The sequence below is a fragment of the Leptidea sinapis genome, chromosome 31 (genome assembly GCF_905404315.1).
Source record: "Leptidea sinapis chromosome 31, ilLepSina1.1, whole genome shotgun sequence".
NCBI classification, from domain to species: domain Eukaryota; kingdom Metazoa; phylum Arthropoda; class Insecta; order Lepidoptera; family Pieridae; genus Leptidea; species Leptidea sinapis.
In genome coordinates this window covers 1,921,695-1,949,432 of record NC_066295.1, presented here as the reverse complement: position 1 = coordinate 1,949,432, position 27,738 = coordinate 1,921,695, and the positions used below count along the sequence as shown (strand labels likewise).

Genomic DNA, 27,738 nt, shown 5'->3' with positions numbered 1-27,738 from the left:
TATTCTTGGTTTCATTCTTATTTCCACAGCCAAAAATGAACAAATGTACTCAAAAGGGAAGTTCCAAAAAAATGCTATAAAAAATAACATCAAAAAATTGCAGCTAAAAAGATATTTACGAAAAAAAGTAAAACTTCTAATGAAAAATTTGTACTAAAGATCTGAATTAATGAAAATGAAAGTTTCGAGGTGCTATATAATGTATTATAAAAAAAATCCGGAGCCCGGTGCTCTTCGCTTCATGTAAAAAAAATATATAATATTATGCATAAAAAAATTATTACACAAATTAAATTTGGAAACAAAATTTATGAACGTTGCGGGACTAGAACCCGCGACCTCTCGCGTTCCGTGCGAGCGCTCTTCCGCGGAGCCATACGTTAAAGTGACGTATCGTTGATAAATATTGATATGTCTTATTCAACTCTCAGATTGTGGCTTCATCTACAGGATCTTCTTTACAGTTGATAACATGCTCAATCCCAAATTCTGCATACTAGGAAATTGACTTGAGATGTCGCTGTTTCAAATGTAAACAATTTGTTATCTTTTAAAGTGATAACCCTCACTTTTGGGATTATGTTTGAAATCATCACTTAGAAATCATCATCACATAAAAAAAACAAATTGTTTAAAAAATTTAATATCAATTCGACTTATGCTATAAGAATCACTGTCACCAGCGCCACCTCAGGCACTAACGTAGTAACGTTCTTCGGAGCGTTCATGTCCTTTATATGAGTCCAAACATAGGGTATTACTGAAATTTTACACTGTAACTAATGGAAGTAATGTGAAAACATTATCATCCGTGAATTTGGAGATAGACTTATAGCCCCTTGCCATGTTATAAAACTAATAAAGAATACGTTCAAGATTAAAACAATGCTGTACGATAATATTAATAATAATTAGTAAATCAAATGGCAACTACAGAATAGTTGAAAGTGTGTGATAGCAACTATTAAAAATACTAAAAAGCTTCAAAAATGAAGGGATTAAGAAACCAGTTTTGCGCCGGCAATGCCCAGACCACCCGGAACTTTGATTGATATGACTATGAAGGCATTTCGGCTTCAATAATAGTCCAAATATGCAATATAGTGCAGCCTATAAATAACTAAAATAATCTTGAACTTCAGTCATTCATCATTTACCGGCAATTAACTACATCTCGCTGGAAAATTTCTGAATCTTAAGTTCTACATCCGTAAACATAACGAACAGCTCCTACAGCCTTTCAAACAGATATGACAAGACTTTTTCTGTCGTGAACCAGTTATGTGCACACATGGTAGATTCAGTAATTTAAATAAAATGCTTATTTATTTGCCTATTTGATTGAAGTTTATTTGACTTTGACTTTGTGCAAGCATTACCGAGTACCATATTTAGGTTCGAAGGGCGTCGTAGCAAGAGAAATTTCTGAGCTTATAAGAATAAACATCTTCTCTGTTATTAAAAAAATGTTTAAAATTAGTCCTCCATGTCATGTTATTTTGTAGTGGCAAAAAGTTTTATTTTGGAAAAACTTTACTTCGCATTGCCAGCTTTGTGTGAATTATCGGTACTTGTGTGTGTTTTTCTATTATGAAAATAAGGGGCGAGGCGAGAAGGTCGTTGAGCAGATGGTAATTGATACGCCTTGCCCATTACAATGCATTGCCGCTCAGGATTCTTGAAAAACCCAAAAATTCTGAGCGACAATACAATTGCGCTAGTCACCTTGAGACATAAGACGTTAACTCTCATTTGCCCAGTAATTTCACTAGCTGCGGTGCCAGACCGAAACACAATAGTTTTTACATATTACTGCTTGGTTTTATTATTATAGTACCCATAATCTAGCGGGCATCCTTTGCAAAGGAGCCTCCCACTGGTGTTACTTTGTTACTAGAGCAAAATATTTTATACTCAAACAAATCTTTAACCACTAAATACAGACTGATTGAATTATCATATTTACTTAAATATACTCAAACTACCGGTTATAATTAACATTTAAATATCGTAACAAAGAATGTTCCCAACGAGAACTGAATATTTATGTATATTGTACACACATAATAATAATAAATCATGTGATAATATGACGCGTGTCACACACACTAACCCTCATCCGCGCGAGTGTTAAAAACAATCAAAGTACACTCACGATCATTTCATTCAGATATTTAGCGGTTATAAAATTGCAGTTAGGTACTGAAAAATTGAAAAATCTTTTTACACGATAAAATATATTTGAATAGATATAGGTTTTATCCTACTTTACATGTCTGCCGTGTCTTTTCACCAGGGGAAGGCTTCTTTCGACAAAATGCCGGCTAGGGGGGTATCGCAGCAGCGCTATATTCTGCCGTGTAACGACTGAATCAATATTTTTTTCATGGAAAAAGAAGACAAACGAGCGTACGGGTCACCTGGTATTAAGTGATCACCGCCACCAACATTCTCTTGCAACACCAGAGAAATCACAGGAGCATTGCCGGCCTTTAGGGGAGGTTTACGCTCTTTTTTTGAAGGTACCCATGTAATATCGTCTCGGAAACACAGCACAAGGAAGCTCATTCCACAGCTTTGTAGTACGTGGAAGAAAGCTCCTTGAAAACCGCACTATAGTGGACCGCAATACATCCAGATGGTGGGGATGATATCCTAACTTGTGGCGTGTCGTGCGAAGGTGGAATTCACCAATACCACGCGCAACCATCATCGTGCTCCGATTTGATACATCCCCCAATAGTGAAATGACTAGGCTTATGAGTAAAATCTTATGTCTCATTATGACAAGCCCAATTATGATACCGCTCTGAATTTTGGCTTCAATCTTGAATCCTGAGTGGCACTGTATTGTAATGGGCAGGACGTATCACTTACCATTAAAAGAGCGTCTTGCTCGATTTGTCAATGTTCTCATAATCAAATTCAGGGAAGATGATTTATACCTTTACGGTAGAGCTCTCGGGACTTAGACTCAAATTATAATGTGAAGATATTTTTATTACATCATCAGAAGAAAAAAAATTTATACAACAAAATTTTACAAATCGTGAAAAAATGGTTTTAAATGAGCCCACATTCTAGCGCTCTACTAAGCCGCTCTATAGGTCCGGCCACATATAGAGTATTGCTGTCATATCTGGTCCGAAGTCCACCTTCGCACTACCCGCCACCAATTAGAATATCAACAATAGCATCGGTGGCATCCCTTCACACTGCGGTTGTCAAGGAACTTTCTTTCACCAAACAGCAAAGCTGTAGAATGAGCTTCCTTGTGCGGTGTTTCCGGGACGATAAGACATGGGGGTACCCATCAAAAAAAGCGCGTACACCTTCCTTCAAGGCCAGCAAGGCTCCTGTGATTCTCCTCTGGTGTTGCAAAATAATGTGGGCGGCGGTGATCACTTAGCATTAAGTGACCCGCTCGTTTCCTTCTATTCCATTAAAAAAAAGGTTTTCAAGTTCAAATTCTAAAAAAGATTGAAGACAAATGACTTTCAATGCATATATCTAAACAATTTATGCATTTTTGGATTCGTTGAAACCACCGTAGTAAACAGTTAGACCAATCTTTATAGAACTCATTCTCCACTGAGTCAGGACTCGTAGAACGTGTGCCTCTGAACTAACCTTTTATATTGAAACCAAACAAAAAATGGCGTCAGACATAAAATCGCGTGCATCTTAATTTACAATCAAATTTTGTTACAACAAGATTAATTAAATATCCTGAGGGCGGTCGCTCCAGTCCCAAACTGTGGTTAAATAAACTTTTGAAAAAAAAATGTTAAAGAATCAAAGTATCATTTCTAAAAAAAGATAATAACGATAAATTTTGGGAATCGTTTATTAATAAAAAAAAATATTAAGAATATCAGTTCAATATACATCTATTATCACAACTGCATCATAGGTGCATAAAAATACAAACTACAAACGATAAGGTGTCATTGAATCATGCAACATCGATATCAAAGTGGAATCGAATTAAGAAATACATGATTGATAATTAATTGTCACATTTGTGAAAAGATAAAAACGAGTATTGTGACGAACAGATCAAATCGCCTATTAGTTACTCTAAACACATCACACAAAGCGGTCGTAAAACACCCACACTAATTATTATTGTATTATTTTAAAAAACGCGCGACTATTTTTTTTAATTTTAATTTTTCGGAAAAAAATTGAATTTATGTATTCTATATTGGTTTGGCGAGTGCATACGTAGTGAAATCAAGATCGCATTGAACTCAGCCAAGTCTATTGCACTTGACACAGGACTATGGCCTTGTGAAAAATTCTGAATTTCCTCAGTTGAATAAAACATGTGGCGGCACCCAGCTCTGAACAGTTGTAGCGAGAGGAAGTCTACATACGCGCCTGTCTCACAGATATGAATGCTTTCAGTTTGTGTGCATAGTGCCGTGAAACAACTACAAACTATTAAGGGACATTACATATCAACTGTTTATTGAAATGGTGAGTTAACGATTTTTCAATATTATTAAAGTGAAGTGTAAGAATTTAATTTTCGGTGTTTTAAAATTACTTCTATTTTTTTCTAAGTGGTAAAAAATATTTCTCAAAACAAAGCAGTGGTAACTTAATCTGATACAAGCATGACCATACTAATCCTTGTGTCCAATATTGCGCAATTTTTCCCAAAATTAGTTACGTTAAATATAAATATCCTCCTGATCCTGTGGATCAAATTTAATGTTTTACTAAAATTAATTATTATTAAAAAATTAATTTTATTGACGCCTAGCAATAATTTTCTTATATTCATGGTATTATTTAAATTAACTATAAAAATTATAGAACAATAGCTAATTTCGATGTCAGTATTTTATTTGATTTTTGAACACATTTAAGTTAACTAATACGGCAATTAAATAAATCAAATCAATACTAAAATCAACAATTCATTTACGAAAATAAAAGACACTAATATATCAAAAATTTAAATTTTCCCATTACCACCACTTCGGAAAAAGGTTATGTTTTAATGAGAAGAAGTGGCAAGAAACTCACAGCTACTTACTAGAATACGCATGGACTATAGTCCACATCACACATCACCTCTCTCAACCACATATTAGGGAAGGGAACGACATGGCCCACCACAAGAATGATGGTTTAAGTATTATATAATATTATCTATTATCAAGTGCATACATATTTAAATTTGCATACTATATGAGCCCTAAAATGTAATGGTAATGAGGGACACAAGCATTAAAGTCTAACGAAAGGGTATTATTTATAGTACTAGATGACAACCGGTTCACCGAAACAAATGCACAAAATCTCAATTTAAATAATTTTTTGTAAATTACGAAATCTTATATAACTTATACGTCTAGATATAGTCCCTTGCTGTTAGACGACCGATAATAACAGGCCTCAAATATCCCGGCCTGTTTTTATCGTTTTATATTATATACCCTTATTATAAATAATAAGGGTTGCGAATCGAAATTAAAAGTACCCTTAAATTTAATAAACTTTCGTGAGTCATTATTAAATTATCTGTTAATAATGTGAAACTAGTCGGTACCGACACCGACAAATACGTGAGCAAAGCCGTATTAACAGATAATTAAAAGTACCCTGTCTCTCAAGTTGGATCAAACTACACACACTGCGTACAAAATTTGATTAAAACCGGTTCAGTGGTTCAGGAGTTCATCGCGGACAAACAACGTATTCCCGTTGCACACTTTCATTTATTACACGAATTTCGTACATATTACTAGCTAACTCGACAGACGCTGTTCTGTCAATAGAAAAAAAAAGATTTGTAGTAAAAGTATTGGGAATAACGTAGTCTAAAGCCATCGGAAATGTGTAATCTGGGTTTATGAGTTAAAATAAAACAAAAAACGAATGTCGTAATAAAAAATGATAAGTATTAATATTGTATTTGTGTAAACAACTTTTACATTACCGCTTTATTATTGCCCGTTTTTTAAAGTATTAAAATGGATATAGTATGTTAACATTAACAGATAGACTTTAATTGCCATTGCGGACTTTTATATCCAATATATAAAATTCTCATGTCGCGGTGTTGTAGTGTTTGTAGTTAAACTCCTTCGAAACGGCTTGACCGATTTTCATGAAATTTTGAGTGCATATTGGGTAGGTCTAAGAATCGGACAACATCTATTTTTCATCACCCTAAATGTTAAGGGTGGTCCACGCTAAATTTTTTTTTAATTTTTTTTTTAAATTTTACATAACTTCAAATTTTCACCCATCTACGATCAACAGTTACTTTTGTATCGAGATTTTAATATCGGCAATACAACGTTTGCTGGGTCAGCTAGTAGATCTATATAAGAGTCACAATTACACCATACATTGTTCAGACAGTGTTTTCGATGAAAGCTCCCAGTGGGCTTAATTTTTCTGACACCAAATTTATCCAACAAATATCGTTAATGATTACACAAATATATAAAAAAAACTTATCAAATTATACTGAAATCTGACTCAAATTATATAGCGAAAACAACATGAAAATCGGTGCAATAGTATTTGAGTTTATCGCGCACAGACAGACAGACGCAGCGGAGGACTTAGTTTTATAATAATATGTAGTGATGATAGAAAGAGTACTCAAATCTCGAAACGATTCTGGTAAGCCAAAACTATATATAAAGATATTCAGGAGTTCTAATGCCTACCTTCCGGCCTCACCACGAGATTCATTTGATGCTTTTATATTCCCTTTAAACAGAGTTCTTTGGCAATCCCTTTCTTTTAAGACTTATGTCACGTGGTGACACTTACAACGAGGTACCTATTATAAATAAACGCGTGTGCTCAATTTCCTGTTGACCGTTGAATAGTTATTGTATTAACATACAGTTTCTGCAAAGCATTATTATGCAATTGTCATCGAAACAGAATCAGTATGTTAAATTTGATGTCTACAGATGACCGAAGTCATTCTCGTTGCGCTGCACAAACATTACAAGATTAAGAGCCTTCCTGCAACAAAAATCTGATTGTTTTGCCCGTATTTCAAATTGTATAGTCTTTTTTTTTTAAATAAGGGACAACTAGCAGGACGTTCATCTGATGATAATTGATACGCCCTGCCCATTACAATGCAGTGCCGCTCAGAATTCTTGAAAATCAAAACTTCCGAGCGGCATCGAAGCTATGTTCGTCTTATTAAGTCTCAGATTTATAGAGCGAACTTAGACTTCGCTCAGACTTTACTCACATTTTTTTATGAAAAATAAGGGATGAGACGAGCAGGACCTTCTTAAACGCCTTACCCATTACAATGCAGTGCCGCTCAGGATTCTTGAAAAACCCAAAAACTCTGAGTGGCACTACAATTGCGCTCGTCACCTTGAGTGGAAGGCTCCTTTCAACAGGAAGCCGACTAGATTATGGGTACCACAACGGCGCTTATTTCTGCCGTAAAGCAGTAATGTGTAAACATTATTGTGATACGGTCTGAAGGGCACCGTAGCTAGTGAAATTACTGGGCAAATGAGACTTAACATCTTATGTCTCAAGGTGACGAACGTAATTGTAATGCCGCAAATAATTTTTGGGTTTTTCAAGAATCCTGCGCGGCACTGCATTGTTATGGGTAGGGCGTATCAATTACCATCAGCTGAATGTCCTGCTCGGCTCGTCCCTTATTTTCATAAGAAAAAATTATCTATCTGCTATCTCTTTTGCCTGGTGTTGGCGTGAAATGGATTAACGGGGTTAAGTCATCCCCACACGGATTAAATCTATTTCGAATGTATATCCTTCAATCAAAGATTTAAAAAGAGAAAAGCAAATTATTCGCGCGCTGCAAGGGAAAAATTAGCGATTTGTTTTACTAAACTCGTATTACTTTCATTGTGCTAATAATATATAACATCGAACAGTCTGGAGTGTCATTGAGTACAGTCACTTATCGTCTTCCTTGTTCTACTCTTTATTTATGAAAACGAGTCTGACCACCATTTCCGTATGAGATGGTCTTGGTTGTTTTTCGATCAGTATATAGGTCGCCTAACTGAAGAAATCTTGAATAGCAACAGCGTTCTTTGCCCCCTATCTTGTTTGAGTTATTTATATCTTATTTATATGCGTCTGAAATGGTCTTTGTTTGAGGCTCTTTCACGCCTATACCACTGATCGTATCGACATGATACTACCACCATTCGATGCGAAATTTATCCTAGATGGTTTATGGCTGCTTATTTATTTATTGTATTATTTATTTCCTTTTAAAATTCACCCAGAGAAGCGGGGGCCAGCGGCTAGTTTAAAGATAATAACGGGTAAATTTAGGGTTGTGACGTGTGGGTGGGACTTTTTCGGTCTTAAGCAAAGATCGATAGAGCGTACTAAGACTGCTCTGATTTTACTTACGTAAAACTTAACTATGTGTGATTAAACGCGAACTTGGCTTTTGCATCGGTCTGTCTCAGCTTAAGCACAGCATAAATTCAAATGTCATTTGACTATACAGATGTAATCAAAGATATCGTAAAGCTTACACTTAGTTAAGTTTTATTTAAGTAAAATCTGAGCAAATTATAAGAACGCTCTATAGATTTCAGCCTCAGTTTTTTAATTACTACCTTACTGTAATTTAAAGTTGTAGTATTAAATTTTATTAACAAGTGGTAATGTTATGACACTAGAAATAAGTAGGCTTCATAAGATACATAATAGCTTTAAGAGTAAATGTATACACTTTTATAATAAAGTCCCAGCCATTGTTCAGGCATTATCTATAAATAAATTTAAATTTAAAAAATAAATGGCTCTGTCATAAATCCTATTACTCCAGAGCTGAATATCTAAGTGAACGGACAGCATGGGACTAGATTATGATTATTTTATAGCGATAGAAATAACAATATTGTATATTTTTATTGAAAAGAGCACAAAAAAAGAATGCTGGGAGACTTATTGCGCCGCTTCTTCTCTCTCAGAGCGCCATTTGTTTCCAAAGCGGTAGTAGTATCTAGTATATTAGAATTGACATCAAAAAGAATTCTTAAGGAATCAATTTTGAGAAAATAAATGCCTTTTATGCCCTTTTTATGAGGGACATTAGCAATATAGTGAAACGAAAGGGTATTTATATACTATAGAAAGACTAGTCAAGTCTCGTGACGATTCTGATAAGCCCAAACACAGCGAGAATATATGGTTCTCTTGACGAACTCCGATGCCCAGCTTCCTGCTTCATCACGAGATTGTTTCGATGATTATTTCGTATTAGTAGTAAATTTAAACGAGCAATTCTTGTATATATATATATATATATATATATATATATATAATCTGAATCTCGGAAACGGCTCCAACGATTTTCATAAAATTAAGTATGCAGGGGATTTCGGGGGTGATAAATCGATCTAGCTAGGTTTCAATTTAAAAAAAAATGGTTTTATCCATGTTTGAATGAGAAACAGCTACAATAACATTAGAATACAAAGGTAAATTTCGCCACTATATACAAGACTATTATAGCTCAGATGGGACATTGGGTGATCCGGAAAGCAGAAGACCCCGGTTCGAATCCAGATGTCCTATTAGTATTTTTTTTGTTCAAGTTTTGTACATTCTTAAAAATCCGAGCAAGGCTCGGTCGTCCGGATATTTAGTAGTAAATAGAGTTGGGGATGTCTACATGATTGCTTTCCCGCTTGCCATCACGTGAACCTCTTTCCCGTTAGCTTCTTATATAAAAAAGAAATAATTAATGATATGGTATAATCACCGTGGCCTTAAAGTTATTTAAATTTTTAAATGTATATTATTATAATTTATCATTTAATCACTTAGACCGCCTTGTTTGTACCAAAATTATGTTGACTGTTCGAAATTATTTACTTAGTATTGTATGTAGTTAGACCACTCCGCTTCTCGTGGCCTTATTTTATGCCATCTCTAGCCATTAATCCTGATCTGGATTTAAATTCACAAAAATACCAAATTAAAAATACTAATATGTAATCCCATAGATAAATTGAAAATAGAGATCAACAGAACATTCTATAAATTACTGAAATTACAAAAACAAAAAAAAAACATTAATTTCCGGCTGCCAATCAAGGATTGCGACTGTATATAGAACTTGGCTGTGTTTTTTTTCTCTCTCTTAATAACTCTGCGTAGAAGTGACAAAAGATCCCTTGCTCGTCGATTCCATATTGAGATGGAATTTTGGAATACGAACCGAAAAAAAAAATTCAATGTTCATACGAAGATTTCCAGACACGGAGAGTCTCTTGCTGTTAGACAATCGATAATAAGAGGCCAGGAATATTAGTTTACTGTGTATAACAAGCTACGTCTTACACTCGCGATTTGTATTACACTTTGTGTTAGTGTGCGTGAGTATCTCAAAATAGAGGTTAGTTCTAAATTATAAATTATGTTCGAAGTTTTCACAGCTGTCATAGTCCATCTAGACTTATCAATGATCAAACATCAAAAGCTTCATTGCTTGTAGCGATTTCAGTCCTATTCATAATCCTACTTATTACATATGACATAATGTAAACTGTCACTGTCATATTTCACACCTTCCGTGCGCGCAGAGCTTACAAAGAATAGTTGCTGTCACTCATATGTAAATAGTTATGATTCACTATACTCACTATTCGCTCGGTACAAAGTTCACAATAAATTTTGAAATAATTCCCAATTAAATTTCCCAATCGCCCTATTGCTGGATGCAGAAAAAAATCTGGTGCATTGAGAAATATTTACAGCATCATCACCTTTAGTATCGCGTTTTTTATAGTCATTATCATATTTAGTGACGGCAATGGAAAATCTATGATGTTAATAAAAATTTGCCGTATGGGTCTTCATTAAGACAAGTAAAAAAGCGTGAAACGTCCGATAATGTGTAAATTAGGATGTTAAATACGTCTTACATAAATATATGATCATAAAATCCGGTAGCAAGTCAAATATAATGAATACAATACATATTATATATTGTAAGGCACCTTTATTTAACACTGTGTCCAGGGAAAGCATTGAGACGTGAAGTGATTTCACATAGGTTTGAAGAAGTTATAATCCGGCTAAATTTGAAAGCCAACAGTTGCATAAAACCTAGTGAATTTCAGCTATCTCCTATCTTAACAAGATTATGGCCGTCATCTGTCAATCTATCAATGACTGCACGTTTCATACAATTGAGTCAATCGCTTTTTTCTTAGAGAGTTTCGCTAAGTTTTGCAAAGACTTTCGCTAAGATTGCAAGATGTATGAACAGCATAATATTGACAACAGGCACTTCCGTCCATGCGAATAGTACAAAATAATCGCATACTAAAAATATAATTTAAGCATATTACAGATGTATGTATTATTTAAGGATATTACAAGAAGAGACACATTTACTTACACACACACACACACACTCACGGCTTGACATCAACATCAACATCCTTACAAACCTCACGCGCTTCCTCTACATTCATTACTCTTTTCATACATGCTCGCCGCGAAAAGGAGAGCCTTTTCTTTTCCCCAATTTGGTCGACGAATGTTCTACGAGGTCTCCCGCGACCGTATGCCCACACACACTTGCCTTATATATTTGATGCGTCATTCTTTCTTCACTCATTCGCTCAACGTGTCCAAACCACTTCAGCATTCCTTTTTCAGTCCTTGTCACAACATCCTCTTTCAAACCTCAGCGCGCTCGTATTACCGCATTCGGAATTCTATCAGTCAGTCTTACCCCACACATACTACGCAGTGATCGCATCTCAACTGCATTAATTCTGCTTTTATGCTTCTTCTGCCATACCCAACTCTCACTTCCATACATTAACGTGGCGACAAGCACTCCATTATGTACAGCCAATCGCGTTTCTATTCGCACAGTCTGACCGTTTATAAAGGCATGCAGCGCTCCATTTACTTGTGTCATAATTATTTATAATTTTATTTATTTAGAACATTAGTAACGTTACCAGGAGCTTAAACTGAAATATGAATTAAATCAATTAAATTGATTAGAACAAACCCCCTATAAGAGTGTTACGTCTGCAAAAAACAAAATACGCTTTTAGACACTTTTATATTGGTTGATTTTATATGAATCCAAGTGTTATGAGTTTTTCTTGAGTGTCATTTCCGCTCAAATAGATCTTTTACCAATTCGACACGTGTTTCGCCTCCTCCACAAGGCATCTGCTGGTGATGTTCGCCAAGTTCTGGAACGAGACTGAGGCTGAGATCTACTACTACTCAGTAAAACTTTAGCTGAGTGAGATAAAACGCGAACTTGACTTATGCATTGGGCTGTCTTATCCTAAGCTCAGCATGATTGCAGCTGTTGAATAACTATCAAAACGAAATCAACGATAATGCCGAGCTTACACTCAGCTAACTTTTACTTAAGTAAAGTCTAAGCAAAGTCTACGTCCGCTATATAGACATCAGCCTGAGTCTCGGTCAAATAAAGATTGAAAGACAAATCTTAGCGAAATCCGATTTCCGCAAAATAACGCCTAATTCATTAAAGTTTTTGAAATAGCAACACTACATATATATATGATAGCTAGAGAGGATTTATATAATATGTTTGATATGTAACAACATCAACAATCGCTCGATTTATTTATAATTGTGAACACGTATCAGCAACGGAAGACAGCTCACTATTATTATGACTGTAGCCTTGTATCGTAAGGAGTGCCATCAGGATAAACTAAAACTTTACATTTCTAAACAATATGTTTATAAAGTGATAACCCTCACTGCTAGGATTAATACACAAATAAAATTTGAAAAACATACACTTTATATTTTGTTTAGTTTTTCCGACTTACTAACAGGTAATTTTGGTCACATTTTTCGTAACAAACCCTAGTACATATCTGAAATAAAAGTTTCGAAAATAGGCCAAATCCAAAAAGGAAAATTGAAAAACAATGTAAGTCTGGTAAAAATACCGCAATAACCAATATGTTAATTAAACACCTATTATATCAATTTTGTTATTACCGCGTGCAAGGCCGAGCTGCTCGAATTGTCGGCGATCCAGCACTGCGCTGCGTAGAGACGCCCTTCATTTCCGTAAACGAACTCCACCATCACAACACACGCAAACATAATCATCATCATCTGGATGTCTGGGTTTCCTCTACATATTGCTATGGGGCAACGCTGCCGATATTAATACAATATTTGTGCTGCAGAAGAGGGCTATTCGCGCTATTTATAACCTAGGTCCTAAAGAATCATTGAGAGCAAATTCCAAAAAAATTAACATCTTGACTGTTGCTTCTCAATATATTCTTGATAATGTAATGTATGTTTATAGGCACATAAGTGAATTTGCTAGAAACTGTCATAACCATAATGTTAACACCAGGAACAGACATAAACTGATGATGCCTACTACTCGGCTAAGTCGAGTTAGTAAGTCTTTTGTGGGGCGATGTATATGCTTTTACAACAAGATCCCAGAAAGTGTTCAAAACAAAAGTATTACGTTATTCAAAAGAATTGTTAAAAAACGTTTGTGTGGTAAAGGTTACTATAACATAAATGACTTTCTTAATGATACCACAGATTGGGAATGGAGCGACCGCCCTCAGGCTATTAAATAATAAGTTTAATTGTACAATATTACTTTGTTACTTTGTAAATGGTACTTTAATTGTAAAACATATTTTTGAGGGAAAAAAAAGCCCGCTGAGTTTGTTGCGCCCATTCTTCTCAGGCCTGAGGCATTCATTTTGGAATGGGTGGTAGTTTTTTGACTTTCAATAAGTGATTTCACATCCTATTTTGATTAAAAATATTTGAATTTGAATTTCAATAGCATTTTATTCCAGGTTCTACCAATTTATAGAGCTTCCTTGCGCCTGTTTCCAGGACTATACGATTTAAAACCACTTAAAAAGCTGGCAATGTTGGTCTGGTGTTGCAACAGAAAACCACCATCAGGTAGCCCATACGCTTTTTATCGTGGACTTTTGCGAACTTTTAATGCAGACCTCAACGTTCAGAGGTTGGTGACGATTGATGGTAGTTATCACCATAGACTAAGGGCCTATGATGTATAGTTTGGTAGCTTACTGCACCACAATGGCGCGACAGGTTGCGGCACCGTGGTGTCCCGGTGAAATATAGCAATTAAAATATACCAGCGTATACGATGGTATATTTTAATTGCTATATTATAGGTCTGAGAATCGGACAACATCTATTTTTTCATCCCCCTAAATGTTAAGGGTAGTCCAAACCATTTTTTTTAAATTTTAGATAAATTATTTATTTTTAATTTTCTTATGATACAACTTTAAAAAAATACATACAACTTCAAATTTTCACCCGTCTACGATAAACACCTATTTTTCTATCGCGATTTTATATTATTCTGTTACATCCACAGATCCACAATATTTATTACTTTATATGGCAATACAACGTTTGCTGGGTCAGCTAGTAGATTTATATTTTTAACCTATTTATCTTATGTAATACTGTTTGTTTTGCGAATTAAAGAAAATAAAATAATACGATAAAATAATAAACGATATTCCTACTAGTAAGAAAATCGTTATGTTATTTTTTCTTCATGTCAAGTCTATATGTTAATAATTATTAAACTATGAGTATACAAGATTTTTTTTTAACATAAAACAATAGAACAAGACACGCCTTGAGAGTTAGGGAAAAAACAAACACATTAAGTACGGTTTCCTTGACAGATAGGCAGTGACATGTCGCGCGTCTAAAGACTTCCATATAAGTGATTGGAAAATCTTTTGTTTGAATAAAAGATGAGGTCAAGGGGCGTCCTACTACGACTATGAACTTATCAATTAGCAAGCTTAGCTATTAATTTATTTTTAATTACTAACACGTTTGTTGAATGATGTTTTTACGGGATCAATTCACGTAAATTTAAATAAAAAAAAATGTAATCCTGACATTATTTTAAACCTTATTTTCATAAAATAATCCAAATGTTTCGAGTTTTCTAACTGGCGAGTCAACATCTCCCGACGATGCCTCGTGTAGAGGCGAAACACGTGGGCAGGGCGTTTCAATTACCATCAGCTGAACGTCCTCCTCGTCTCGTCCCTTACTGTCATAAAATAAATCACATATATGTATATATATGAAACCCAAAATAAAAAACGGTTTCCTGGCGAAACTGAACTTCAACACTTGCACTACAGATCATACAGGTGGCACTGCATAATTAGATCCTGTATCAAACATCAGTATTGCTATCAAAGCCACCAAAGTTTTAAGATGCGCCGGCATCACTGTAACATAAAAGTAACAGGGTGAAGTTGGGTCCTAAAATTTTCTGACGTTTGCGACATTCGTTTTTTTTTTGTTTCCTCGTCCTTTACTAGGATAGGCAAAGGGTTCAAGCCCGTACGGCCGTATTCGTTATTTAATAATTAAAAGGCATTTATTTTCTCAAAATTGATTCCTTTAGAATTCTTTTTGATGTCATTTCTAATATACTAGATACTACTACCGCTCCGGAAACAAATGGCGCTCTGAGAGAGAAGAAGCGGCGCAAGAAACTCTCTCAGCATTCTTTTTTTGCGCTCTTTTCAATAAAAATATACAATATTGTACAGTCATTTCTAAAGCTATAAAATAATCATAATCTAGTCGCAGGCTGTCCGATCACTTAGATATTCAGCTGTGGAGTAGTAAGATTTACGACTGAGCCATTTTTTTTATAAAATATTTAAATTTATTTATAGATAATGCCTGAACAGTGGCTGGGAGTTTATTATAAAAGTGTATACATTTACCATTAAAGCTATTATGTATCTTATGAAGCCTACTAGATTAATTGTCAAAGCTATCGTTGCAAAATTGTTCTTTCTACAAACGTACAGTAACACGAGGAATTAATAATTTTAAGGATTTTTACTTTGTTAGGCTTAAGAAGTATTACTTCTTGCATGCATACATAAGTATCTACACACACACTTTTTTTTATATTATAAGAGGTTATTTTCTAATCTGTTCTTGTAGGTCGAATTAACTAGGATTTGTTGAAGTTTATAGATCTTTATGAACCAGGAAAGTAAGAGAGAAAGAGAGATTAAGCATTTATAATCTCAGAAAGTGCAGTCTGAGCAAAAGTAGAATAATTAACAGTTACTTTATTTTTCCATTTTGGTAGTTAGTAATCTCCTTGGTAGATCGGTGGAAAATCTCTTCTTTTAGGATAAATGTGAGATGAACAGACTTGAGAGAAGTTGGGTTTATACTACCTTTACCCATTTGTTTATGTCATTCCTTCAAACCTTCTAGAAACGATTAAATTAAAAAAAAATAAACAGTGTATCATGAATAAGTAGTAATAACGCAGGTATTATTACGTCCAAGTTGATCTATACAAGATCATTACAAGTAATTATATGATAAATAAATATATGTTTCTCTTCCCGATTTCATTAGTTCAATAAAATATACCTAGTACTAACATAAATAGTGTTAAAAGTGCATAAAACAATTATTGCTGTTGTGTCAGGTAGTTCATACATTAATGTCTTACATAATTTATACGTCTATGAACACGTCGAAAAATTGTGGCGAACTGTTAACCTCTATTTAAGAAAGTGCCTTACGTATCGCAAGTGTAAGATGTAGCTGCCATGAACACTAAAGTAATAAAACTGTCATTTTTTCATGCGTTGCCTAACAGTAAGAAGTAAGATTCTATCTAGACGTATAAATTATTTAAGATTACTGAAATGACAGCATCCGTGGTTTGTGCTGTTTCCTGTCACCCAAGAGGCAATGGTCCTGTGCCCGCCCGGTCACGTACCAATGTGTATTTATTTATAAATTTTATTTTATGAAAATAAGGAAAGAGACGAGCAGGACGTTTAGCTGATGGTAACTGATACGCCTTGCCGATTACAATGCAGTGCCACTCAGAATTCTTGAAAAACCCAAAAATTCTGAGCGGCACTATAATTAGGCTCGTCACCTTGAGACTTAAGATGTTAAGTCTCATTTGCCCAGTAATTTCACTAGCTACGACGCCCTTCAGACCGAAACACAGTAATTTTGATACATTACTGCTTCACGGCAGAAATAGGCGCCGTTGTGGTACCCATAATCTAGCCGGCTTCCTGTGCAAAGGAGCCTCCCATGGGCGAATGATGACAGCAATATTCTATATCTGGCCGAACATGCGCTCTGTAGAGCGATAGAATGTGCCGATGATTTGACAATTCTCACGAAAATTTATCCGAGATAAATATGAGTATGGGTCTGAAGTCCGCTGACTAAATGAAGAATGAAAAAATTGCTCGGTCATTCGGCTTGTTAAAATATTGTTCCATAGTAAATATTGTCCCGACAATAATATAAAAATAATAATCTGTGACCTACCTTTACCTTGAAGTTATCTAACAAATTGATTTGACTTTATGACCGTAGTAAATAAAAGTATCGGTTACATAAGGATTAAACAATGTAATAATAATAAGAGAGGGTGGTCCTTGTAAGCTCTAAGTCATATTTATTTAAAATATACGACATGGTTCTGGGACCTGTATGCACCCGAAACAAATTATTTTGGTTTCGGACAGAATTTCTTCGAATTGTTAACTAATATTATTGATCACCTAGTACAATTACCACGTGAACGGCCAGATCTCTTTTTCTTTTTCTGTAACGAGTAGAGCAAGTTTCATAGCACCTAGCAGATAGCCCGGTACATAAACATACGATACCAACAAGGATGAAGAGCTTCATAAATTGCATTTGGCTTCATATCTTGTAGCAATAGCCAACACAGCAAATAATAATAATAACTTTATTTCCCAAACATTACAATAATTAATAATAGTTATATAGAATAGTAGTAGTTACAAGTTACAAATAGTTCTAAATTATATTATTAATTATTTACATACAGGGAAACAGGGAGCAAAGACAGCTAAACTAGTATGAACTGTGTTTCAGCTGTCAGAGACTTCTCGGAAATCGGTTCTCCAAATCGCTATCAATTTTAATATCATAATTATATTAGCACAGATTGGCGCGAAAATGCGAAACCCTAAAATCCTTGAGCGGTGGGAGGCTCCTTTGCACAGGATGCCGGCTTGATTATGGGTACCACAACGGCGCCTATTTCTACCGTGAAGCAGTAATGTATTTCTGTCTTAAGGGCGCCGTAGCTAGTGTAATTACTGGCCAAGTGAGACTTAACATCTTATGTCTCAAGGTTTCGACCGCAGTTATAGTGCCGCTCGGAATTTTAGGGGTTTTTCAAGAATCCTGAGCGGCACTGCATTGTAATGGGCAAAATCAGCAGGCGAATGCCGTATTTTCATAAAATCCAACAACGGTTAGGAAATCAGAAGTTTGACATGGTACAAAATTAAAGAGGAGCTACTAGCTAATAGAAAAATATTAACTGATGCTGTAAAATAATGAAAACGACTTAAGGGGGCAATCATTTTTCACACTCATAATGATATAAACTTGATTTTTGTGTGATCGTTGGTAAAACATTTATCTGTCATATTTGAGAATTTTTTTTGAAGTAGGCGTTACTTTGCGGAAATCCATAATTATACAAATGATTTAAGTTTTCTTTTGTGTTAATTCCTCCAATATTTGTCTTTAAAACAATCCGACACGAGACTGCAGTCTCGTGCCAGATTTTGGCGAGACAACACGTCCTGAGGATGCCTCGTGAAACTAACAATTGACGGAATTAACACTAAAGAAAACTTAAATCATTTGTATGTCATATTTGAACCTAAATGATTATAATTACACTTCTGACATCACATAGTTCTCTTGTGAATTTAATTGACGTTCGCTGATGGGCGTCCAACTTTTTATGTTTATCATCAATGGACTTTGACTTTGACATAGACATATGACAATATTGTTAAGTGCGCTCTTAAATTTTCATTATTATTAATGTGATTGACGAACTGTGCACAAGAAGCCTGTTCGGGAAACTCGGAGTGCAAGTAAGACTCGCATTTTTCGTTTTCATATTACACTTAGTTGTTATTTTTCGTTTTCCTTACAATATCGTTAAATTTTAATGTTTGTTTAAGAAGAAAGTAATTAAGGGACGAGAGGAGCAGGACGTTCAGCTGATGGTAATTGATACGCCCTGCCCATTACAATGGCACTGCATTGCACCGCTCAGCATTCTTAAAAACCCCAAAAATTCTGAGCGGCACTACATGTTAAGTCTCATTTGCCCAGTAATTCCACTAGCTACGGCGCCCTTCAGACCGAAGTACAGTAAAGCTTGCACATTACTGCTTCACGTATATTTAGGCGCCGGTGTGGTACCCATAATCTAGCCGGCATTCTGAGCAAAGGGGCCTTCCACTGGTAAATTCAGGTAGTTTTGTACTATTTATATTAAGAATGGGAGACAGTGTGATATTTTTATTTAAAAATAATGTGTACTTACTTACTTATCGGACATATTTGTTCCTTAACGAGTATAGACCTCTCTAACAGAACAGCATTTTAAATACACTTGCTCAAAAAGACTTCCATTATCGTTAAGCGTGTGAAGAGTTATTTTTAACACACTAGTGCGTTTAGTTTTCCTCCTGCATATAACCTCCAAATTCGTGCAGGAGGTTTTTAATCAAAAAGTTTTTCTACAAATCTATTTTACGAAATGAAATATTTTTACTAAACATAGGCGTAATAATTAAATAATGCAATTAAAATTGTTTTCAATTTAATTAAATTATTGTCATTGAATTGGCTGAAAGCATAGAAACAGTTGCCCAGCTTCTGAATACTTACTCATCCAAAATTACACTTCTGTATTTTTTTAAGATTCAAATTTGAAAAAATGAAGTTTAATATTGATTGTGATTTTATATTTTTTCTCAAATATATTTAAAACGTCGCTCGACACACTCGCGTAGTTGTCATTTACACTTCCCCCTATTGTAGTCCACAAATCGAGAAGTTATGAAGTAATGTCCTATCCGCTCTTGTATCGAATTGTACTAATAATATCTTCTGAAGTATACCTGTGAACAAAAAAATAAGCTGTTAAATTAAGTGTATATAAGATATCAAACTATATAATAATTAAACTAAGTGACCGCGTCCGAACGTTATAAACTCAAAAATTAACGAAGGCATTCCAATGCGGTACGAATCATCAAACAGAGTGATTCACGAGGAAGGAAGGAAGAAACTATACAAGCCACGTAAAGCTGCCCGTGTGAGAAGCAGTCCCCCCTTAGGTCAATCCCTGCCGTTTTTAACGACTGACCCTATGATTTATTAATGGTCATTGCAGAACAGACCTTAAGGGGAACTGCAATCTTTTAAATTCAAACGGGTAGTCAGATGGTATTAGAGGTATGCGTGGTATATACATGGATTCACCTCTAGCGCAACCAGTAATGACAGTGGCCTCTACCACATTGTTATGTAACGCTTTTATACGCAACCTGGTCCCGTTGTACAACTTGGGAGCGTTCAGATTACACAGTAACATTACTGGAGCACCCACTTTAAGTATAATCAAAAAATATTCTAAGCCACCCCTAAAGAAGTCAAGTCGCGCCTAAAGAAGTTTTACTTTAAAAAGAAAAAGCCCAAATATATTGCTGAAAGGGTAAAAACAAGTGAGATCTTAAGACCAGACGATAAAAGTGAAAACTACATTCAGGCGATGTTACTAATACAGTTACTTACATATTTTATTGTTATGACCTATACATAATTAACATATTATACAAAATTTCAAGTCAAAATTTATAATGTTTCTTGTTAATTGCGAGATTTGTAGATGTTCTATTATTAATTAAGGATTATAAATTACAACAATTATTTCGTTTTTCCCTGTTCTTATATTGAAATAATGTCACAATAGAACTGCCTGCAGAATTGTGCGTTTAACCTGATTCCTGCCGCCGAATTCCACCTTCGCACGACACGCCACAAGTTAGGATATCATCCCCACCATCTGGATGTGTGGCGGTCCACCACAGTGCGGTTTTCAAGGAGCTTTCTTCCACGTACTACAAAGCTGTGGAATGAGCTTCCTTATGCGGTGTTTCCGCGACGATAAGACATGGGTACCTTCAAAAAAAACGCATACTCCTTCCTTAAAGGCCGGCAGCGCTCCTGTGATTCCTCTGGTGTTGCAAGAGATTATGGGCGGCGGTGATCACTTAACACTAGGTGACCCGTACGCTCGTTTGTCCTCCTATTCCATAAAAAAAAGAATTGTGCGTGGAAAATGTATCTCAATGAATTTATTCGGACAGCAATAAAATTTGAAATTAAAAACTGTAAGGGGGCACGAATCGCAATAAAAACTTACTACCTCTCAAGTTGGATCAAACTGTACACTCTGGCCATAATATAATTAAAAATAAACAAAATATTACATTTAGAATCTGTAATTTTTATATTTGATGATGATGTCTTTGAGTTTTCTCTTTTTGGCACCAATACATTGTACAATATCGCATATAAAAATGGAGTAGGGTGATAAAGATAACCGAATCGCTGTGATTGCATTACACAAAGTATGTTTTCAGCCAAATGCTATTTTTAAAACTCTCCATACACTTGGTATTAGAAAAATGTTTGTGACAGAAAAAGATGTGGCCGTCCCTGTATTGTTCGTACGAAAAAGGTGGTCAAAGCAGTAAGGGAAAGAATTCGAACAAATCCTGTCCGAAAGTAAAAGATTTTATCTAGGGAGATGAAGATAAAACTTAGGATCAATTCACGTATTTCAAAAGATGACTTAAAACTTGCAAACTATAAGAGATGTACTAGTAATTTCTTAACTGATAATTTAAAAAAGAATAGGGTGGTAAAATCGAAACAACTACTGAAGCGGTACGCAAAGGGAGGTCACAGAAAAATTTTGTTTACGGATGAGAATTTAACTTCAATTGAACAACATTTTAACAAACAAAATGACCATATTTATGCTCAATGCTCTAAGGAAGCTTCCAAATTAGTCGACAGAGTGCAACGTGGGCACTAACCAACTTCAGTTTTTCCCGGTTTGTTATTCCATCTACTAGGCTCCGTGAAATTACTAAAATTTTTAAAGTGGATTGTGTTATATTTTATAATGAACTCCCAAATGATATTAAAATATTACCTTTTAAAAATTTAAATGTATCGTAAAAAATAAATTAACATTAAGATGTTTTTCACATTATAATAGGCCTTAGGGCCTATTATAATGTGAAAGATTATTTGAAAGATAAAGATAGTTGGAATTAATGTTCTAAATTTTGTAAATGAATATTGTTATACTCATTTTAATGCTATTGTAACTTCTGTACTTCATCCTGACTTGCGCTAAATAACTTATAAAGTTTAACAGTGAATAAAGATTTTTTTGACTTTGACTCAGTGATGGTTTGATGGGGTATTGATTGAACCTATGAAGGGGTGACTGAGCCATACTTTTGTGAAAAAGGTATCAAAACATCGGCATATAAAAGTGTATCAAGATACCATTCTTGAGAAGGTAGTGAACCCCTTAAAAACACCATGTTCAATAACCAAGAATGGTCCTTCCAGCAAGACTCGGTACCGGGTCATAAAGTTCGGTCTACGCAGTCTTACTTGGACACGAACGTTTAGGACTTCATCAGAGCTGAAGACTGGCCGTCGGCTAGTCCCGATCTTAATCCGCTGGATTATGTTGTATGCTCAGTTTCAAAGAGTACGGCTTGCTTATACTGCCACGATAATTTGGAGTCCCTAAAACAATTCGTACGATTGACAGTGAAGAATTTACCCATGGAAAGAGTGCGTGCTTCTATTGATAACTGGCCTCAACGTTTAAAGGACTGTATTGCAGCCAATGGAGACCACTTCGAATAAGCTTTTTATATTTTAAATTGTTTTATATTTATGTATTAAACTAACACACTATAAAAGCAATAAATGTTATTTGCAATACAAATTCTTTATCTTTGTTTCAGTATTTGTGGCAAGACGTTATAATGTCTGTATATATATACGCCTGGTATACCTAGTAAGTAAGTAGTAGTAAGGACCTTCGTGCGGTATTAAAAAAGGCGTAAAAAGGCATCTTTCAATTTAAATAAACCGTGATATTAAAATAAAAAGATATTTGTTATTAATAGTTTTGTTGACAATTTAAAAGTATTCCAAGTTCAAGTAAAACACAAACATGTTTATATTGTGTGGCATTCAGCGTCAGTTGATTAATCTTTGAGCGACACTTGAACTTGACTTTCAATAATTACTGTTACGAACTACGCGGTGGCACGTAATACATACTCTTACGTAAGATAGATAGACATAATGAAAGTTAGTATTATCTTTTATTAACGCGAGTGTTACACATTTCAATGAAACACTTTTAAAGGATTAAAACGCGTGTTATTGTAACTTTAATTTTAAGTTACATTTTTAGTATTATTTTAGTTAACCCGACGTTTCATGACCTTTCCTGATCTCGTTTCCAGGGGGACTGTAACTAACGTTTACGCAAAATCTAATGTAAAAACACATTTACAATTACACGCGTTTTAATCGTTTATAAGTGTTTTATTTAAAAATGATACTTTGTAATTTTTTAACTGATATTCCTCACTTTACACACAGGGCTTTAAGTAAACAATTTTAATTTGTACCAAAAATTCGAACCCGCGTCTCTCGAGTTACCTAAAGTGAGCCTTATTAGATCGTTCTTATGGCCATAAGCCGAACACACGCGTTTAAATAATATTACACACTAGTGCTTAAAAGAATTATCCCTACAAAGTTAAGTTAGTACATAACTGCAAATTATATGAGAGTAAACAGAGTCTTTCCAATTTAACCGGGTTATACAGTTTTTTTTGTAACAACGAGGTTTTATGCCGCTGAAAATCCATTTACATTTTTGGAATAAATAAATGTGTTCCAAATAAAGACGAAAAATCTATATTATTATCAAATTATTTATAATTTACAATAATTTGTTTTAAAATATATGCATTTTATCTCTATAATTATAATTTTGAAGTAGGCTGTATGGCTATATACGTAATAAATCACCTTACACTGAGCGCGTGCAAAAAAAAAACGTGCGCGCCATTTCCAAATAATATTCATATTTTGTTTGTATCGCATTTGTTGCTGCGTACTAATGTTTGTTTTTTCCTCGTGAGTCGTGAGCAACTTACTCACTAGACACTCGGCTGATTTACGCCCTCGCATGCGGCTCGGGCTGCAACCCACAGCCTCATGTATATATATAGTGAGCAACTTAGCTACCTTGTATCATTACATACTATTACAGTTTGGCTTAGGTTAGGTTGGCTGTTAGTTTTTGTTACCAGATGATGATGATGAGATGGCGGATGAGGGAGATTGCAGTTCCGTATTGTCCCTATGAACTGAGGGAGAAGGGCGAGATCCATTCAGAATGATGTGACTTTCACCTGAAGTAGATGAGATTCAGTTAACTTCACTGATCTCACTCATATTCTGTTAATAGTTAAAAGGCATAAATGGCATTTATTTTCTCAACATTGATTCCTTTAGAATTATTATTGATGTCATATCTAATATAGATACCGCTTGGAAACAAATGACGCTCTGAGAGAGGAGAAGCGCCGCGAGGAACTCTCTTTCGTGTTTTGCAATATTTTAAATAAAACATACAATATTGTACTATCGTATTGTATATATTGCTATTGCTATAAAATAAATCAAAATCTAGTCCCAGGCTGTCCGATCACTTAGATATTCAGCTGTGGAGTAGTAAGATTTAAGACAGAGCCATTTCTCACTTAAGCATTTAAATTTATTTATAGATAATTAACAGTGGCTAGGACTTTATCATAAAAGTGTATACATTTCAATGTAATGAATGTAAAATGTAAACATCTTGAATATTATTTGCAGCCACTATATTGGAATTCTACCAGCCATGTTTCTAATATCAAAGCTAAAATTTGCTATGTGAGCTTTTTAAACGATATCTGTAGTCGTTAACTCCATAATTTTTTCATCAGATCTTATCTTATGAGATTATTAAAAGCACTAGGCAAATGTAATCTTCATAAAATAGAATTAGCAGTTTTTAAGAGGCATATTATTTTTATACCAGACATTTATCGCGTGGCAAAGGTGTAAGCGTATACAGCCAAGTAATGTGTAACCTATTTTTGGCGGAAAGAAATTAATGCGTAGTTTAAATACAATATAATATAAGAATCTGAATTATACGTTTTTCATATGCTTCTTTGTTACTTATCAGGTGCTTAAAAAGCACCACTTTTGCTAATAAATAATTAATATGTAGCCTAGAAATTATACAAATCACTTTTTCACATAAATTGTTCACAAAATCAAGAGAGCAAAGCTCGTGTATTGTGTTTCCATAAAAGTAAATAAGTCTTAAGAAATAAAAAATATATTTATACGAAAATAATAAGAGACCATAAGCATAGCGGAATAACAATTTAAAATATTATATATGTATAAAGAAGTATATCAGCGTTCTAAAATTCCAAATAATCGATATGTAGTTCTACTACTACTAAAATAGCCCTATTTTTAGTGGGAATTTTCCCTGGGAAAGATAAAGATTTATTAGATACGTGACGAGTTCGACAGATTGGGTATAGCTACAATATTATTACAGCTGGGTAGAGATCTCATCGTAACCTGTTGATTTTGTATCTCTTAATGATTTTAGTGCAACAGCTACTTCATCGTGAGTGCATAGCATCAGATAAATAGAATTATTTACTGATTTAACTTGTTTATAACAAATGTCAGTGTGAGTATTATTATAATTGGGATCTGTCACATTCGCAAATATCTTATTATTAAAGAGGTCAACATTTTCTTGAGGGTCATTTATTGTAATTTCTTCGTATTTTAATTTATCGATGTCAGCGGAGAGAAATATATTGTCACTTTTGTTTTTGATGAGGACCCAAACAGCCTTACACTTATTTGATTATAATTTATTATGGTGGGTTTTTACAAGCAAATGCATTAAAAATGTTTTTTTATAATAAAAACGGAACGAGTGTTAAACAGAAATATCATCACTATTAATTAATCGTTGTTATTTCAACCATTACGCAACGCAATTAACATATTATTTTAAATTAAGTGGCTAGATCTATTTAATAATTAAACGAATTAATTATAGCATAAGTAAATATTTTGCACTAACTACATACGTTAATATGGCGATATTAAACATATTTAATAGATTATTTTGAGATATTTTTCTTGTGTGTACGTAGTGTGGTAGTTGTGGGTTAGGACATCTACGTTTCGATCAAGTGCATCATGCATATCTTTAAATGGGAAAAGAATTTGAGACGGTAGAAATTGGTGGTAAAAAAAGGTGGATTTTATAAAACGCGTAATGAAACGACAAATTTAATGTATTTATTTATAGTTTGTTAGAGAATGAGATAAAAAGCGTTTCTATAAGTTACCTTATCCCTCGTCTCCTCTTTGTACTGTAGTTCGTAGCGTCCCCAGTCCCCCCTACCCTACATGCCTTTGCACGTACATTTCTCCCACCGCGACAAGTCTACTCTCTACTTGAAATATATCAAGAAAAGAGGGGAGAGAGAGAAATTTGGTCTAGTTATGACAACAGCATCCATGAGAAAACCATAAATTTGCATTAAGTATGTGCGTGACAGATTTACGAGTAACTCAATATCGCGCCAACCGATTTCGTTAATTCTTTTTTTATTGGATAGGATACACTTCAAAGGTAGTTTGGTGAGAGTTGGTTAGGTTCTCATTTTGGGGTCCATGACAAAGCAACGGAACTCATCAATTCTTAGCAGCAAATTAGCGATACTGGGCCGAATCTTTTTATGTTATCCGATTTTTTAGTTACCTACTCAAATTAATCAATAATATTGAAAAAAAAATGAATACCATAACACTAAATTATTATCCTTTTTACATTTATAAATATATTTGATTTATTGTAATCCATATTACTGCTGCTACGAAATAACATGTATGAATTCTCTATGAAACGCTTTTTGATGGGCTTAAATTTTCCGAACATTTACGATAAATTTATATTTTTTACACCATCGGAAAGCAGAGATTACGACGAACACAAAAAAAGGCCAATTTTTTGAAAAAAAGGTGATATTTTGACGGGTGAATTTTCAATTAAAAATAAGGCTTCTTTTTCAATATTTGAGTGAAAATAAGGTGAAAAAAGAAATATATCAATTCTAATAAATTACAGTATATTTAAGACATAAGAAGGTAAATTTTCACCAAATTTCGCGAAAAACAGATTAATTTTGGAAAAGATAAAAATTAAAAATCAAAAAACTTGGTTTTTTAATATTTTTCATAGCATTATTGTGTTTCGGTCTGAAGGGCACCGTAGACAGTGAAATAACTGGCCAAATGAGACTTACCATCTTAAGTCTCATGGTGATGAGGGCAATTGTAGTGCCGCTCATAATTTTTGGGCACTGCATTGTAATGGGCAGGGCGAATCTATCTACCACCAGCTAAACGTCCTCTCGTCCCTTATTGTCATAAAAAAACGTGATCTGACACATAAATTTTCATCAAGGCTGTTCAAGCCGTTCATGAGTTATAAAAGAACAAAGAAGAAATTTCAATAATCTTAGAATTTGTGTCATTTATATTTGCCAGCTAAAATCAAAATAACAGACAAATTTATAAAGCAATAAGTAGAGGAGAAATCACTGGTACTTTAAAATC

General features: G+C 34.4%; 2 protein-coding genes across 2 annotated transcripts in view; one reads left to right on the top strand and one right to left on the bottom strand.

Moving 5' to 3' along the window:
• LOC126974197 (flotillin-2) overlaps positions 1-27,738 on the bottom strand; it is a 340,191-nt gene that overhangs the window by 252,949 nt on the left and 59,504 nt on the right. The gene's annotated exons all lie outside the window — the stretch shown is intronic.
• LOC126974185 (glucose dehydrogenase [FAD, quinone]-like) overlaps positions 4,094-27,738 on the top strand; it is a 38,606-nt gene continuing 14,961 nt past the window's right edge. Inside the window, exon 1 of the mRNA XM_050821623.1 lies at positions 4,094-4,482. Within this exon, the coding sequence (XP_050677580.1) occupies positions 4,480-4,482 (3 nt within the window). The 5' untranslated portion in view covers positions 4,094-4,479. The remainder of the gene's footprint in view (positions 4,483-27,738) is intronic.